This window comes from Tinamus guttatus, unplaced genomic scaffold, assembly GCF_059628265.1.
Source record: "Tinamus guttatus ecotype Peru unplaced genomic scaffold, ASM5962826v1 Tinamus_guttatus_pri_ptg000209l, whole genome shotgun sequence".
NCBI lineage: Eukaryota > Metazoa > Chordata > Aves > Tinamiformes > Tinamidae > Tinamus > Tinamus guttatus.
Window position 1 is genome coordinate 861,027 of NW_028288743.1, and position 18,835 is coordinate 879,861.

At 35.4% G+C, this 18,835-nt stretch overlaps 1 protein-coding gene across 1 annotated transcript in view; it reads right to left on the bottom strand.

The window, feature by feature from the left end:
- MALRD1 (MAM and LDL receptor class A domain containing 1) overlaps window positions 1-18,835 on the bottom strand; it is a 228,689-nt gene that overhangs the window by 186,483 nt on the left and 23,371 nt on the right. Inside the window, exons 8-11 of the mRNA XM_088524317.1 lie at window positions 17,548-17,640; window positions 15,130-15,337; window positions 5,721-5,867; window positions 2,539-2,648 (exon numbers count right to left, since the gene is read on the bottom strand). Coding sequence (XP_088380443.1) covers window positions 2,539-2,648; window positions 5,721-5,867; window positions 15,130-15,337; window positions 17,548-17,640 — 558 coding nt within the window. The remainder of the gene's footprint in view (window positions 1-2,538; window positions 2,649-5,720; window positions 5,868-15,129; window positions 15,338-17,547; window positions 17,641-18,835) is intronic.

Sequence of the window (18,835 nt, forward strand, 5' to 3'; positions counted from 1 at the left end):
TATAAAAGAGAAATGAAACTGCCTGAGCCTTCAGGCAATCTTTGTCCTCAGATTTTTAAATCAGTATTCTCCACTAACTATTCTGCATTAATTCCCTACTGTAAATTAAACCATGTCCCAGACTTCTTGCTGTGAAGCCTCAAAGTATGTTGGCTGTGAAAACTGCCTAAAAATTCCTTCTGTAAAGTGTCACTTGTTACATTGCTGAAGAAATGTCACTTTATTGTGAACTATTTGTTAATGATAGTGACAGCTGATCTGAAAAGATAAGAAATTACCTGTTTGTGGTTAGTTCAGAACATTAGCAGACTGCTATTCAACTTACTTCAAACTATCTGAAAACAGTAAATCACTTGCTGTAACAATGTTATTGATTTTTTTTTCTTGATCCTACACTGTGAAGACTATTCAAAAATCTGGTTTATGCCTTAAAAAAAAAATCCAAGAAGGGAGAAAAGGTGTTAGGAGACCTGAAAACAAATAAACCAGTAAACAAAGACTTATTACTGTTTAGCTTTAAGAGATTTTGCCCATTTTTCTGTTCTGTCTGTGGCAAAAAGAAAAACATGGCTCGAGAGAGCTTTCAGGCTCCCTGCCTGCCCCTTAGTTAAAACTGGGTGAGAACAGGAGCCTGAGTGCTTGAAAGGAGCCGAGGAACCCTCAGCAGCAACATCAGGCTGGGCATCATGTTGAGCAGCACTAGCAGGTATGCTGTGCCAGCAGGAATGCTGCATGACACTTGTGCCACAGATGGAAGAGCTGGAAGGAACTGTGTAAGCCTTAAAGTTCAGACTTCGTTGGGGTCTCCCTGACGATCAAAGGCTGAATTATTGCAAGAGCAAGAAGGGATAAGGAAGGCATGCTAGAGCCTTCCTGAACATTAGCTATTGGTGGCCTGGCACAGCTCTGAATTGAACCATGCAATACCTTCTGAGTTCCTGGCAGTAGCAGACTTTACTGAAATTTACAGAGCTTTTAATTTTACCTTCAATGGAGAAAATGGCCACAGTGTGAGTGAGTGAGTGAGATATTCTTTCTGATTCTTCACAATGTTGTGATGAAATGCAAAGATTGAGAACTGAGAATGACAGAAAGCAGGTGCCACCCAGTTGCTTAAAACACTTCCACTCCTCAGTTGGAAGTTATAACCACTCAGCTGAAAGAGCTAGTAATTAACATGCACAGTCCTAGTTGGACACAATTTCAAATAAACAGATACACTTAAGCCAACCCTTGCTACATATCTAACAGGACTGCTCTAATAAGGACCTAAGAAGCTGTTGGTTGTTATTGATTTTCCTCAGTAAGACAACAGTTTCTAGTCTATACTGATTTTCAAAAATTAGGCAACCAGTCTAAAGTTTGATATTTGTTTTCTTCAAAACTTCTCTTTACTACTGAACATACACACACACACACACAAAAAAAAAAAAAAAAAAAAAAAAAATTGCGAAGATGTCTCTATTTTTCCTTTACTTCTTCTCCGGCCATCTTAAATCAAGAAGCAAGATTCAGTGGCAAAATAAAAACAAAGCGTAAGTGTGTATCTTAGGTTCTCCCAAGTATGGCCTAGGCTTGTAAAAGTTACAGTGTAGGAAATTAAAAAAGACTCGTGAAAAGGAAAAATATATACAAAAATTGTACAATATCCATTAATTTTATTCAGTGGGCAAAAAAGATTAAAAATTCAATTAAAAATGTTCTGTTCAGGTGTGTGAGTGTGCATTTATGTATAGATAGAGATATCACACAGAGTAGGTTTATTTAAGTTCTTCTTTAAATCTACTTTAAATCAAATTTTGTTGAAAATTCCACCATTAGCAAAAAATGATGTTTCTGTTTTTCATCTAAGCTTTTCTGTTTCTCAGTGCTCCTTGACCAGTTTCTTTAGGGTAGCTTTCTAGCTTGCCAGATCAACCGCCATCCTACTACTCTTGGCGTTGCTCTACAGGGATGCAAGACATTTGACTGAAAAACACTTCTAGGTAAACTCTTGAGCACTGCATTGATCAGCTCTTAAAAAACAAGCCCCTCAGACCATCTGTTAAAATTTACTATGTGTTTGGAGTATGGTAAGTAATTCTCCTCAATCACTTCAGCATAGCTAATCTGTGTGATAGTTTCAGACAACAGATCTGCTATTATGGATGGTGGTGGTAAAAGTGGTTCCTGCTTAGAGAGAACAGCGATTCTTTGCCAGCTCTTACTCCTAACTCAAGCTGATTTGACTGTGAGTGTATACGGCCCTAATATTGTTGTCAGCTGTTTTTTTCCTAGCATACATAAAAAAAAAGTATAGCCTTAAATGCTTAGTCACTTATGGATGATGTAAACTGAATCAGATACTAGACTTAAAGCAGTAAAGAGCCTGCTGCCTCTCCCACTGCCCAAAGGGTCAGATTGTAACTCTTTCCACCATCATTGAAATGGATCCAGCTTTTCTGTAAACAACTCCTATAGCAAGAACACCCATTTATGGACATCAGATGACTGATAACTTACAAAAGTGAGGACAGCTAATAAACATCAAACAGTTACCTGACAAAAGGCAAGTCCAGAGCACAGCTTGATGAGGAAAGGGCTCCCCAAATGAGACACGGCCGTCTCTGTGTTCCCCTGTTGTGAGGCAGCAAAGTAAATGTATGCTCCTATAAAAAAAAATCAGAGAAATATGTCCAGTGGCAAATGGTGGTGTGAGAAAATTAACACTCCCTTAAGGGCCTTCTCAGGCGCATGGACCTTATTCATCCTTCTAAACACCTGGAACGGCAATCCTTTCAACTCAACATCTGTAGGGTTCAAGTCATCCTCTCGAGGGGGATGTTACAATTCGTATGTTTATAGATGTGAGACAAAATACATTTGCTAAATGTTTCTGCTGTTCCCCCTCATAAAAAATTATGTGCTCTCTGTCCAAAAATGAGGAAATAAGGAAGAAACAGATGTTTGGCACCTTTGGTAGCAATTGCTAAGGCTGTCCTGTCATGGTGCTTGCAAAGACCTTAAGGCTTGCAAAGACCTTATATATGTAACATACATACAGAGAACTGCAGAACAAGGTCAAACACTGCTGTTAGAAAGGCTTTACTGTGCAGAACATATCCCACCAGATGCATTCATTCATCTGGCCTCTTCAGGCAAAAGCCTTAAGACCTCAGTCCTCCAAGCATGAACATGACCTCCCATCCCCTCTGCATTCCCTGCCTCTCAGCTCCCAGCCGTGGTATATGAGCTGGAGCACAGAGCACTCAGGAGATCAAACAACACAGACCTCAGCTGGGCTCCCCAAAAGATGAAATCTAATCGGCTTAAATAGCATCACAAGTAGAATTTAGAATTAAAATTAACTTCCTTTAAGGTACAGTATTTGCTTCCAGCACAGCACAGCTGATTTTAAGCATGCTAACAATGTTACAAATCATGGGAACCAGTGGAAAAATCTGTATTTTCTCACGGGGTCCACAGGATTGACATTGTTGTCTGTGCTAGTGGGGATGAAAGCTTAATTAAAGATCTAATCTGAACTCTGGCAAATGAATTGCCTTTGGATTTGAACTACAGCAGATGTGCTTCAGACGAAAGTAGGAAAGGATAAACATCTTCAAGGAGCCCTAAAGCAGCATATTTTGAAAGCCACCAGTGCTGCCTTCACTGAATACTGAGACTTTTCATGAAACTGTGTAAAATCACACAAAAAGCTCAGTCCTGTTTGCACATCGATATTACACTTATTGCTGTACGTCTTGGAAAATCATCTATTATGCTGCCACAGCCTTACTTCTTAGCCATTTCTTTCCCATGGATACATAATGAAGTAGAGGGCTAGGACCAGCCCTGAGTGAATAACTACATAGATTTACCAAGACTGGCACAAAGAGGTAAAACAGGCATGCTGCATTCTGCAGCGCAAGGGCAGCTCCCCTTGTTGGAATGCAGGAGCACTTCAGAGGAGATACTCTTTTAATTTGCAGCTGAAGCTCTAAAATAGCCTTGTTATTTATTATTCAGATTTTTCTTCTGTCCTCCCCAGGAGAGAAGAGATATGAATATTCTGCAATACTACAAGAAAGTGCTGCAAACTGAACGACCATATCCTTGATTTCATGTTGGCAAAAACTTGCTAAAAGAACCTCATTCCTGTTCTGTAAAGAGAGTAACTAGCAAATAGGGGATTTAAAGATGTGACATGGGTGACACAGAACACAGTGGCAGATGATAGGTATAAAACTAACTCTGAAAGACCTTTGCACCAACTCGTGTGTGTGGCGGGGGCGGGAGATGCATTATTTTTATGTTTGGGTAGAGCTGTAAGTTAACTTAAAGAATACCTTACTGGAGATGCTGCAACCTGCAGCCTACAATTGTGTATTACAGAGATAAGATTCTAATTTGAAATTAGTTGGTTGAGGTACCAAAGCAGCTTAAGTGCAGAAGCTCATAAATCAGTCTGAGCTAATTTAATGTGCTTTTTAGTATAGCATAGTGTAATACAGCGTAACAGATGACTCTTCAGATGAGAGCCTTCAAGGACTGACCGTGCTACACCTCAGGCCTCTTCAGGACCTATAATAATCAATGTGGAAAAGACAGGGCCCTTCTCCATAGCTGTAAGTATTTGGAGGTTGTGATTGTTAGTTCTCTACTAACTGCTACAGTTTGAGGGGAACGCAATAAGGTATAACCAGTTCCATTCACTTTAGAGTGACAATAAAATGAGATATAAAATAGCTACTCAGGGAGTGACCAGCAACTATTTGGTGCACTTATGGTGCACTTGAAGACCCATGGAAAAGATGATACATAATCATGCAGTTATAGTTAAGATACAGCATGCACATGCATGCTCAAACTTCTATACATTTACTCAGGCAAGTTTTAATACTGGAATTTCTTTAACTTTGAATATTTGTGATGCAATGGTCATACTTCACATTCCGTTAATGTAAGTATATGAGGTCTGGTTGTGACATAATATATACCATTTTAAAAATTCTTCAGATCCTTGTCCTAAAGAAAGGGATACTGCCTTTTAATCTAGATTTTAAAGCAATGCTGTGGAAGCAGCATAATAAATAATAATACATAATAAATACATTTAATGTATTTATTGATTTTTATTGTATTTATTAATGAAACCCATAGAATATTGTCTGACAATGAAAAACATGGTAAGCTGTTTCAGTGTTATGCAGCACACGATAATATAATTTTCATTCTGGAAAAAAAAATAAACAGCCCTCTGTTGAAATCAGGTTTTATCAGTGGAATGCATTTTATAACAATTATGGGCTTGTAATGGAATAACTGTTCAAAGGATATGACACTTGCTCTATTTGTCCTGGGCAAAACTGATAAATTTATCTGTACTCTACAAAAAGCTGCTGTAAAAATTTCATCCAATTATGTTTAAAAGAATGGCTTCTGAGTGATACAAAGGTGTTTATTCTATACACGAACAAAGTCATCTATGCCAGTTCAATCAGCAGTATCTGAAGAAACTGAAAGCAGCATCAAATCTCACACCTCACTGATGTCTCAGCAAAACACGATGCCTGCAAAGGCACAGTAACCAAAGACGAAATCTAAGAAAGAGCAGGACTGAAAGACTAGCTACCTATGTTATGTATCATGTAGTATAAATTTTTTAATTCATCAGTTTGTTTTCATTTTACAATATGAATACTCATCACAGAAGGAAAAAAATAATAAAATCATCTCACCATGCCCAGTGTTCATGGTATGATCTCTGTCAGGGAGTTTTGACTCAAGGGGAGCTTGTCCTTTTATTATATTCCACTCAGCATCAGATGTACTTAGTGGCTTCCATCCACAGAAGTCAGTCTCAAAATTACACATAGTGTAATTAGCTATTGTGAGAAGAACAACAATAAGAGATCATTAAGTTGAGTTTGATGCAACAATTTAATGCCAAAACTATTGACAAGTTATATATGGATGTATAAGGAGTTTTATCAAAGAATCATTGCTATGTTCCACTGAAATCTGTATCACTCGGATAGGAAAAAAATGTTCAGAAAAACATGTAACACATCAAGCAGGCCCTTCCACTCTTAATCATCAAACTCAGAACTGTAACAAAAACCACCTGTAAAAGATCTATAACTATATCCTAATAAAGACAAGATGTAGAGATAGGCTCTCAATAGATTCTGATTTTGAAGTTACATATCTTTAAATTTTCCTGGAAAGTTATTCATGAATACAGGGTAAAAATTCAAGTCTATCTACTGTGTAACTGGAGGTAGATATAAATTAAGCTTATGTTTGTTATTTTTAAAATGAGATTTAAATGTATTATTTACTTAGGGCTTCTGAAAATTTTTGTTGACATGTAAAATGCCACACAAATGCAGCCAGATTTTTTCAGTTCATGTATACTAGACCAACATAAGTTGTATAACACTCTCACATTCTATTTCATTTCTTGAGCTAAATTAGGTATTTTGATAATAAAATACTCTGTATGAGTTTTATTTCTTAGCCCAGAAAAGCTTCACCAAATTCTGTATTTAATTCTTTGGGTGACTTGCTACAATTGTAAAAAATACTTTGGAGCTGTACATAGAGGTCTCCAGACTTCATCGCACATTTATCACATTATAGCAGCTTGAAACATGCTTATATGTATTCAACGTAATCAATTTTCAGATTTTACAGATACAAAATGAAATGCAGCCTTGCTGAAGCACCATAGTAGTTATATTCCGTAATAATATTCCTTCCTGTTAAAAAGAGGTTATTCAAGCCATTAAATCTCAAGTTATGAAATAAAGTATAATATCAGTATCTCTTAACTAGATCCACTCTATAACATTAAAATTCAATGGAGTATGCTTTTTCCTATTTAGTGCAGTATATTAGTTAAACATAAAACTGATTTAACTTATTTAATTAGGGAATGCTTTTGCTTTTGACAAGATATCTTTTTAATTAGACTTCAATTGGTAATACATTAAGGTAGAGTATGCAAATTGATATGCAATTCTAAGCTGTTGCACTGTTAGCTAATTAAATACAATGTCTAGGCATTGTACTTAAGCAGTCTTTACATAACCCATGCGACAGAAAACCAAACATTCTTTGCTTAAACATCTCTTTCCTCTGGCTTCCCTTGTGCAAAACCTGCACAAGACATTGACTGAAGAGAATGCATAGTAATATCCAAAAAGATATCAATAAATGCTCACACAGATGTGAGGAACTTATTCTGTTACACACTAACACATCAAAGGCTTGTTATTAGAAGGGAAACCACAGGCCAAAGTCAAAATAACTGTTTAAGTATGAAAGAGAAATCAAGATGGCACCTAATAATTAATTCATTTATAGATCGATAATGTATCTTCATATGTTATCTTTGATCTGCTGTCATATTTATCTGGCTCAGTGCCAGGTTAGTGAAAAGTTGACCAATTAAAGTATATTTAAAATTATATGCTAATAAAGTAGGTAAAGCAGCAAGAATCTGCTAAAGTCCTTGACAATCAACAGGAAGGGGAAGTATGGTGACATAATCACCTTTCACATTGACACCTAATAGTGCAATTTTTCAGCACGATTATTTTGCCAGGAGATGACTCCAAGTTCTTTTCCGTAAGAACACTGGCTTAACATCATCCCTACTTTGTCAGCTAATAGATCATTTGAATGATATCAAGCATAGATATGAACCCTTTATGATCATATAGAGGCATGGACATCATTGTGTTCACATCATGGAATCCAAACACATAAAGAAGGAAAACTGCCCGCACCACACTGAGATAGTCACTCCAACAACCATGGTGGCAAACTGCAAAAAGTCTTGCGGAAGGCTCTGTGGAGGTGGTGGCAACTGAAAATGTGGTTCCAACTTGTTATATAGAATTTCTTATTCTGAAGGCTAGTTAACTTTTGAGACTATATGTAGGTTGTGTGTTGGTTCTCAAGTGAACTGCAAATGTGGAGTGTTTGTTTCTTGCTGTTGAAATCCAGAATTATAATGAAAATATCCTGCTATAGTCGGGACCATCAAAATTTCTATTACTGAAATCACCAAAAAGCTTAACAGGAAAACTGCTCTGGATTAAAAAGAAGGGTGAAGCCTGAAAGAGAAGTACCATGAATGGACCCCATTCATGATCTGAACTATCTGTGCCCTTTGTTGCCCTAAAATATTCTTTAAATATCTGGTCTTTAACATTACACATGATGGCTACCTTGTCAGAAAGGTTTAAGATGAAAACAGAAGATGAACTTTTATCTAGTTGTAGGCTGATGGAGAGAAAGATTTGACATACATCTGCAAAAATATTCATAATTTTGTTAGGGATAGCAATATATTCAGCAATAGTTAGCAAGATATTATCTCCCCAATATTGCCATTCCATTTTCACCATCCAGGTAGGAATTTCAACCTTTTGGTCTTCAACATTAGTCAATTCCTGATGACATTGCACATTATTTTCACACCAGAGAATAAAAGATATTCAAAAGGCAAGCAATCAAAAATGGTCCCACAACACCAAAAGAGACAGATTAGAAAGGATGAGAGCAGAATAAAAAAAATAAAATAAAAATAAAATAAAAAGCTGATAGAATACATAGCCATTATTATAAATTTTAGAGAAAACTGGCAATTTCTTATGAGTTCCCATGTTTTCAGTTGAGTTGATCATCTAAAATTAATTATTCATCTGTAAATTCATTTTACAGTTTATTTTCTCAGACTTTATATATGTCTATGTGCGTGTTTGCTCATTTATGCATATATAAAGTCCCTTGGATCCACTGTTTCAGCTTAAAAGCCAGAGGAAAAATCCACATAAAGCTGTACAATAAAAGGGTATTACACATTTTAAAGAACAAAAACAAAAAGTTTAATGAGAAAATTCTAGGCACTTCATGCTTTGCGCAAAGAACATCAAATTTGCCTGTAGCTGGATTTTGTGCAAGTCTTAAGTCTTTGAAAATCTTGATGAAAATTCACTTTAAGTTGAAGTCAAAAACACTATGGTGTCTTTCTTTTGTAAAGGTAATGGTGGTTTTCAAAACTACAAAAATACTTTTAAGAAAATCTTTATTCTTCCCCTTTTCACTGAACAGGTACCCAAATTTTGAGACTTGCCATTTGCTAAGACATTTAAAACAACAAAAAAAAGTGAACATGTATTCCTTTTGTTTTATTCCTCAACATGGTATGCTTCCTTGTCATCAAATCCACAGTTCACATCCAGAAGACTTGCTCCTTTTCTTCTTCCAGGGATGATACTGAACTAGACTTTTATATCAATTCAGTTTTAGAAAAAAAAAAGATATAAATATGGTCTAACTGTTGGAAGACATATTCAGTAGAGAGAGATATGCTCACACAAAAAAATACAATTCAAAATCATACTAGTCCCAATCCCATTTTATATCCCTAATAAAGTCCGAATACAACTTTAAAGGCACAAAGAACATTCATGAAGAATGAAGAAAACAAATTCCAGCTCTAGTTAAGTATGTGCAATAATGCCAGCAACAAATTTTAGATGATTTTTTTTCACTGAACCTGCGTTTCTAAAAAGACAAACTCCCCAGAAATATCCAACAATCAGGCAGACAAACTAAGCAAAAGACACTTACCAATTCCTAACATAAGCAGTTTATGGAAATAAATTTAAGTTCTATCATAAGTAGTTTATGGAAATTAATACGGAAATGAAATATTCATGTTAATAAACAAAAATTTAATAAAGTATTAATATGTTAGGAAACAGCTAGGCTGTAAATGCAAGTGAAACCCAATTGCCTGAATTAACAGCTTGACTTTAATTTTATCCCTTCTTGGTTCTAAAAGATGAAGAGTGCTTGCAAATATTTAACCAAAGTTCAAAAAAAGAAATCTACACTTAATTGGATGCTCAGATCCAAGTGAGACAATTTCTCGGCATATTTTTCCACTGCTTAAACATTTCCTGTCAAAACAGTGCATAATTTTCATTATAAATATCCCTTTTCAATATTTTAATTTGAACCTTCATGTGATTATAGGGAACGCATCACCATCGATAGCTGGAAAATAAGTGACAACGCAGTTTGTATTTTCTGAGGAGTTGTACTTCAGTTATGTAAGTTACACAGATAGGAAAGCATGTTCTGAGTATATTATGTTCTTCCTTACTGTCTCTCTCACCATCGTGGCTTATGTTGTCTACTTCCTGTGAAGATTTCCCTGTATTCAAACTACAGAAAGATGTTCCACATTCTGAAAAGAAAATTAGTGATGCCTCATTTTTGGGCATGCATCTATTTGTAGTTCAGCAAAAGAGAAAGGAAAATAGACAACCACTTGCTTTCTTTTTAATGACAAGCCAAATCAGAAATTTAATCTATTTTTCCTTGTGGACATATTAACATTTCTCAACTAGTTAAGGATTAAATTATTATTCCAGTTCTGCAAACAATGACAGTGGGATGTAATCTGAAGAAAACTCATCCACTTCAATTTCAAGAAATAAGCATGCACTAAAAAACATAAATCAGTTTGAACCAATTTACCATATTTTCTTAAATAAACAGCAAACAAAACAAAGCATATACTCCAGGAATTCTATGTCCAGTTCATCCTACCTATACAGTTCCTCTTGATCTTTATGGCAAAAACAGCAGTACTGTCAGCTCATCTGAATTACCAACCAATTAACATTACTTCAACTTTCCTAGCTTTACCTGTGTGATACTTTTTAATCCTACAATGACAGTTTGATCAAGTGAACACAACTGAAGATACACACCTCTTCTTTCCATCAGATTAGTGCTTCATTGAGTCCTGGCCCTGAATTATTCGGGATGCTGCCTTCATGATGGCAGTATCCTGGTAGAAACCATCAGTGGTCAACAAAGGGCTGCAACATGGTTACTTTGATGATAATGTTGTTATGTGTATACCTTTGTGCTCACGGTCACTGCATGTTCCCTAACACTTTGCAGAAACCTTTTTTTTTTTTTTTGTCATTAATAATTATTTACCTAGAATTGATCAATGTATTCATGCAGAAAGTTCACAAATGAGCCTGGGTTACCTAGCCTGTGTTCTTTATGTCATAGGTTGCTAGAGAAATATCTCAAACCACTATAATACCTCAGGTAAACTGTCCTTATCTCGCTCTAGAACTACGTGCATTTCTTAGGGTTAAGGGACTAATGATTTTAAGACAATCTCATGCTAGCGCTGGGTCTGTAGAGAGCAATCTTGCTTGACCCCTTAGATTCTCCAGAAAAACAAAATAAAACAAACAAATGTTTCATTTCATCAAAAAAAACCCTCTTAAGAAAGAGATTAGAATTCTGTACCCGAAGAGTCTTCTTTATTATGAGGTTGCTAATCTTCCCCCTTTTGAATCACTGAGCTGTGGTTGAATTAACCAAAAATAGTTTAAGCTCTTTTAAAGCGCATGTATTTTAGTAGATATTTTAGAAACCCTAAAAGAGACTGATGTCTTGCCAACCTGTTCTTGCTCTATAAATAAATCTACATTACTATTGTCATGCCAGTTGTGAACAAAAATTACCTAAATCTGTGTCAAAAATATGAGGGGAACACTCATACAGATGCTTCTATGCAGTGTCGAACAGCAATGAAGTCCATAAAAACATGGATGTAGCTTTGTTTTCTCTGTGTGTATATACAAGATTGATGGACCAATATTGGCAAACCCAAAATATTAATGTGCCAGAGGAAGTACATAAACATGTTCTAAAACAAACGACTCCAACTAAGAAAAATACTACTATATCTTGAATGGTAACAAAGCAATATGTATATATGTTCATACGTTCAAGAACAAAACAGTATATAGTCATAAAAAAGAATTTTTTTTAATCATTCAAATTTTCTTGGGTCAACATATTTTCTATTCAAAATGACATAAACTTTGCCGAGATTAGAAATATCTGATCTATCATTGGAAATGCAGAATGAAAACAGAAGAGATAGACTGAAGACAGGTGTTTTAAGGAAATTTTTGATTACACTTAATAATAAGAAGATGATACTGTTTCAGAGACATCTGTGGGATGTCACAAACCAAAATCATTTTGCATCTCCATGCAGTGCTTATGAGTACAAAGAATACTACAAACAAAGTATCAATTGAAAAAAAAAGTACTTCCTAGAATTCTTGTAAAGTAGCCAGGAATCCTAGCTAGTGATTCATTTGAAATGCTTATTATATGTATTATGCATGTTACTATAAATAATAAATAATAATAAGCATAAAACTTCATCATTTGGCATGGCATTTAGTGAAAAAGTTCCTTTATGTTAGATGAGGAAAAAAAAGAACTAACATGAAAGGGTTTCTTTATCTTTCATATGATCTAAGAAGGGTATTTCATTTTCTCCATTTTGAATAAATTAACTAGGATTTGATTATTTATTAGCCTTCACTGTGAATTAAGAAATTTAGAAGTGATCTCAAACAAGTGATGTCAAATCAGTTGTAATGAAAATGTAGAGTTTAATAGCAAAAACATCAATTTAACTATCTACTCCTTTAAATCCATTTATTTCAAGTAAGCAGTTACGCATGTGCATGTTTCCAAGCAAATTTCCTTATTTTTCAAAGACTTTAAATTCTTATATGTTTACATTTATATATATGCACACATAAATGTGCAGAGACTAAACAGAATGTTAGAGAAGCATTCTAAAACACACCTATATGTTATTGTAATGAATTGCATTTTTATGGGATCATTCACGTAAAGTTAACATGAAGAAAAACATTGTTTTTCCTTCCTATTTTATTGATGTAAAGAAACTCCTCAAAGAACGGGAAGATCCTTCACATCACCTGCCTGCCTGTTTTTTTGTTCACTATGGAGATCTGCCAGCTCTGTATCATGAGAATACTTACTTCATCAAAGGAAACTACAAAGGATGTGTCTAAAGATAGATGCCAAAATACATTCAAAAATATAGGCCAAAACATGCACTACTTAACCAGAAAGGATTTTTTGCTTGAAATTATTGTGAAAAAAATGCAGAGTGCTCAATATCATGGAGAACAATTCCAAGAAATTACAAAATATATGTAGGAATTGAGAAATGTTCGTAGTGGGAGAAAAGGTTGAGCAAATGACACAAGTAAGGAACACTTTATGTCCCCCTTGTTCTGTTTGCAGAAACTGACAGAAAGATGAATTTTCTAAGCAGATCAAACAGCTGAAGAGCCAAACTTCACCCTTACGGTTATCTTTTCAAGAAAGGATTCTATGAGATATCCAAGACAGTATCAGCAATTAAAATGTACTAATTTTTAAAAAAACCACTATGTATTTATTTTTCCCTTTCTTAGCCAGCGCTCCCTGGAGTAGCATAGTTACTGCTATGATGCTAAGCAGTGAAACCAAAGAGAGTTTTGCACACACTGGGACTCTCATTAATCTCTGCCACAACACTCCAATTCCAGCGGTGCCATGAAACACAGCTCTGGGACCTCCAGGCTATTCTAACTCTTCCCTGGCGACTTTTCTTCTGCCTACTTTCTAGTTTTTCTGACTCTTCCACATGAACATGAAGGATTCCCTCCAGAGTGAGTTCTAAGTTCTTGCTTTTACACTACTATTCTGAGGGCATATCTAGCCTACTTGCTTCTCTTTCAGTTGCAGAATGATGATGGCAAAGAAGTAAAATAAAAATGAGGACATGTAATAAGTTGTTTGCAATATAATAGTGAAGAAGTGTATCTGTAAGTGTTTAGGATTACTTTTATTTTTGCTTTGCACAGTAACAGCTACTCCTCAGCAAAGACAACTAATTTTCATCTGTTATTAAATATCAAAATTATACTTCTAGAATCCTGGTCAACATTCACCACCATTTTTTTTCACTGAAAAATAAAATTCAGTGTATAAAGTACTATTCACTTTCTCTTCTTTCCTCTTCCTAAAGCAAATGAGAGAATTCTCCATACTCCTTCCAGCAAACAAACAGAGTTAGCAGAATACAATCAAGTACTGTGAAAATGAAGACTACTTCTCAAACAGGAATATTTTATAGATGTTAGTATGCTGGTATAGATCTTCTAGATGCTAGCTGACATTCCTCCCACAGGTAAAGCAATATAGACCTTCCTTATTCAAAATGCTGGTTCAATATTATCTGCTCATATCTGCTTATATGATCTGCTTCAGAGATGGCTCCTGCATAACTGTAAGTGATCGGAAAGATTAAAGGTTCAGACTGCAAAGTAAAAAAAAAAAACCCATATAATCAAAGCAAGTTCCTACATTTTCTCTCTTTTTTTTTTTAAATTATCATTGTCCTAAATCCTACTACTTTTAGTGCATAGAATATTTTGATTTGCTCCTCCCAGCAACGATTAATATCATTAATAGCATCTGAACTATGTGCACAGTTTTTATCTGCCAAGTACATTTTAGGCTCAGAGTGCTGCTGCCACTGGCAAATACACATACAGAATGCATGCCATATAATATTCATTTTAGAAGCACTTTCACACAGAGAGCTAAAAGAATTCAGAACAGACATCTTCCAGCAATCTTTTTTTCTGTTTATTGCATTGTTGACAACAAGGCTTCTGAGCAACTTCTAATAAAAATAACATGACTAGATACAGCGCCTGAACTATACTTGTCTCTACATACATATTACTTTAAAACAAATTTATGAGGGAAATATATCATAAATGCATCTTCTCACATTAGCTCATAGACTCTCTAAATTAAAGAAACATTCAAATAACAAATCCTAAGGCAGATTTCAATCTCTCTCAAAATTAGAGGAGTATCGGTTAAAAGCATCATTTGCAATGAATATACTTACACAAAAATATTCACAATTTTGTGCTTCTACAGACACTTGAAAAATCAGCATCTGGATCCAAAGCATATTGCTAAGGCCAGAAAGCTAGAAATAGAAAGAAGTGCAAAGAAGAAAAATACACGATAGTAGAATTTGCTATGAACATCGTTTTGCATCTGTATATCATTAAAGTTCAGGAACAAAGCTGCCTAAATAATAATTGTAAATTTTGTGAGCCATTTCTTGGATACATCTGGTTAGGTTTTTCAATCTAATCTTAAGCACCACATCTTCCTAAAGCAATGCGATTTACTTACAACAGGCTGCTGGAGCCTCATCGCTCCCATCGGAACAGTCTGGGTGGGAGTCACAGGCTGATCCTCGCTCAATAGCTTGGCCATTGGTACAGCTGAACTCCTTCGAGGAGCAGGAATCTGGTAACACTGGTGGTGTAGTGTCCATGAGCTGGATGTTATTCATACAGATAAAACCTGCTCCTCTCTGAACTGCTCCTTCAAACGTAAGCTGTGGGTTGTTAGAGTTAAAATACTTGCATTAACAAACAACAGAAGGAAACTGATCTTTCGTTCCACTGGGAATGCACTCGGAACGTTCAATCACAAAGCTCTTATAATAATGCCAAATTTGAAAATGGAGGCTGAAATTTTTTATGCCTACCTCAGGTTGATCTTTTTTAAAAAAATCTGCTAAAATGTTAAAATTAGGTAAAATGCTAAAAAAGTTGTGAGAGTGAAGTAAAGGAAAAACCTACTGTAAAGAAAAACACCAGAACTCATAAGCATTTGTCTAAAAGCTATAATGGCTCAATGTTTTGGAGGAAGTTCTTAAAATTTAGTATCAAAAAGAACTTGTGAAAAAGAACTTGTGAAGATTTTCTTGAATCTTGAAGCCCTTTTGAAAAAGGACTTCGAAGTCCTTTCAAAATCTCATCTTGCAGGTCCCCAAAGAAAAAATGTAGATTACACTTATACAGGCAAATAACATGGACTGGGGGCTTCCCCAGTTGGCACAGGACAGCTCAACTAAATCATTTTTTAACTATATAAGCTAAGGTGGCTGCATCCAATCCACCAGCTGGGAATGGTTCCTGCCTGCTGTTAACCCTTGTTCTGTTGCAGGCACTGTCTGGGAGACAACCAGTTTCCTTGAGTCAAAATCTCACTAGGGACCATGCTAATGCTTTAATTATATGGGTTATGACACTCCTTGCGCCTGTGCCCCGGCCCTGTTTATTCTACTGCTATTGATACAGGCATAGAGATTCAAGCAGCATTTCCCATTCCCGCACAGTTCCCTTCTGCTGACTGGATTTACACAGTAGTTATAAAGCAGTAGGATTTTAGAGAAACACATCTTGCTCCCAGCCATTGTGAACCCCAGCATTTCTGTGTCTGAAGGCAAGGCAATTATCCCATTTGTGCACTCAGGTTTCTTTTGCCTGAGTTAAAGTAGCAAAGAGGACGAAGCAGGCTTAGATTCATGAGGAAGATGAAGATGGGAGTGCTAGTGAGGACTGAAAGACAAGAACAGGATTTAGAAGCACAGATCAAAAGAAGAGATGTAGTATGTCTTCTTGACAGGTCAGAGCAGAAGATGGGAAATTCAGAAAGAAATTGTGCAGAAGACATAGCTAAAGGAAGGGAGAGCTGGACAAGAGTTTCCGACAAAATGGAAAGAAACTTGAACAGAAATGGCTTGAAGCAAAAGAAGAAGGCACTAACACACTCCAAAACCTAGAAATTAGGTAGGAATGAAAACCTGAGAGGTGTTTGCTTTCTAATAAGAATGATAAATGTCACTATCTTCCACCAGTGGCAGTTTCTTGAAACTGACAAACACTATAAGTTCTCCACGAGCTCAAATGGTAGAATGTTATGGTGAAAACAGTACATAGTCATGTAATTAAAAACATCATCCTTCCTTCCCCAAGCCAAAGCAGTCCATATTGTCTTTGTACAAGAAACCTCAATTTGGGCACAATAGCTACTTCTTGTTTGCTTATTTTTATTTTAATAGATAATATTACACATATATGGTTCTTTATTTAGCCTTTTTGTTATGTGAAATCACAAGAGATGGGATGTAATGGATGCTTGCAATCTAGTGCCATGATGAAACAGCATTCTGATGTGTTGGAATTGTCAACATCTGTAATGAGCTTAATTTTTGTACTTTCACATACCTTTTCAGCTGTTGAGACAGTCAAATATCTAGCTTATTGATGGAATTATGAAGAAAAAACATATAAATGTACTTATATGTACTTATATGTACATTTATAGAATTTATTAAATGTACTCAAAATAAAAAGGAACAAACAGTTGCAAATTTGCATTCTTCCCTCCACCTCAAAATATTCCCTCCCACAATTACTTTTTTATGTCATTTCATTGAAATCACAAATGCCTCATGCACACCATCCCACTTAATGGACTTTATATTACAATGTGATGAGAGGACTCAGATGACTGTAATCAAAGTGTGGGAAGACTCACAGACATTTTCCTGTTTGTTTTGAGAGCTAGTAACCTCAGGGTGTGAAGAGGTTGACTATTTTTGTTGCATTCTAACCATTTCTTTGCTCACACTGAAGTAATTAAAACCAGTAAGCCTTTCAGAACATGTATCATTTAAAAAAGTTTCTAAGTTCCCTAGAAGCTTTATAAAGAATAAGGTCAATAGTGTTCAAATAAAAAAAACTTTTTCATTTATACCTTTAATTTTTCTAGTCCTTCTGGTATCTGTATGTCCACTTCGACCCATTCCTTGTTAGTCATTATGCTGGTTTCCCACAGGATATGTTCTTTCTGTAGAAGGTAGAATATGATTATGAGGCTAATTTTGGTCTCCCAGTAAATTATCAACACATCACTTTTTATCCTTGCTCTCCTCATTCCTAGCCAGACCACTACCATATATGCAGTCTCCCTACAAGAGGAAATAAACTTAACTTATTCATTTCTAAACTTTGCAATGGACTCCACAGGAAAGAGGAGAAAACAAGATATATTTACTGTGATTAATCAGGTTAATCACATAATTAGCAGGAGGCACTTTGATAGAACTAAAGGTTCTATATATTACCTTGTAAATTAAGCCTTTTTTCTGCCAGATATAACAACACATTTTCAAAAATATATGTAGCTTCATTGAAACTGAGGGCAAAGATTCCAAAGACATTAATGAAAACAGCCCTGTCTCTTACAATATTAATTTATTTTTTATAGCTAATGAAGTATATTCAATTGTTTTATCAGTAGATTTAGTTTTCTTACTTGAAATTGAATTTTTGGTCTGTTAAAACTGCCCAATAAACTGTGCTGAAAATTGTTTTGTTAATCTATAAAACAAGCAGAGAGACTATTACCCACCAAGCCCTTATTCTGAACTAATTCAATCTCCATTTTTACTCCAGCTCCTGAGAATAACAGCAAGAATACTGAATAACAGCAAGAGCACACACTTTATGCAGGTACTCTGGGCCCTTTTGATTCAATAACCTAATGAAAAGAAGCTCATGCTTGTTCTGCTTCTGGCCACAATAGTAAGTGGACAGTGCATTTCTTCTTTAAAGAAAAGAAATGTAGCAATGTGAACCCTAAATTAGATTCTTTCAGGCATCAGCTCCAGTATTCTGTAAAACCAATAACGCAGGAAAAAGAAAAAAATAAATAAAAAAGCAACTTTAATATAAGAAACATCTTCTAACAGACTCGTCATTAAAGGAATTAATACTGAGACATCTTTTATGACACTATGCAAAGTATTGGTCAATTTTTTTTCACACAGGATATTACAGAATTAGAGGTGGTTCAGAAAAGATGTGAAGCAGAATAATAGAAACAGTTTCTTGTGCAGAGAGAAATTGAAAGGATTTAGATGTTTACCTTGTACAAGATAAATAGAAGGATAAGTATATGAAATGTTATCAATACAAGAGATGAGGACAGTTATTTTTATTTCCTGTCTTGCAGTACAAAAAAAAAAAAAAGAAAAAAAGGA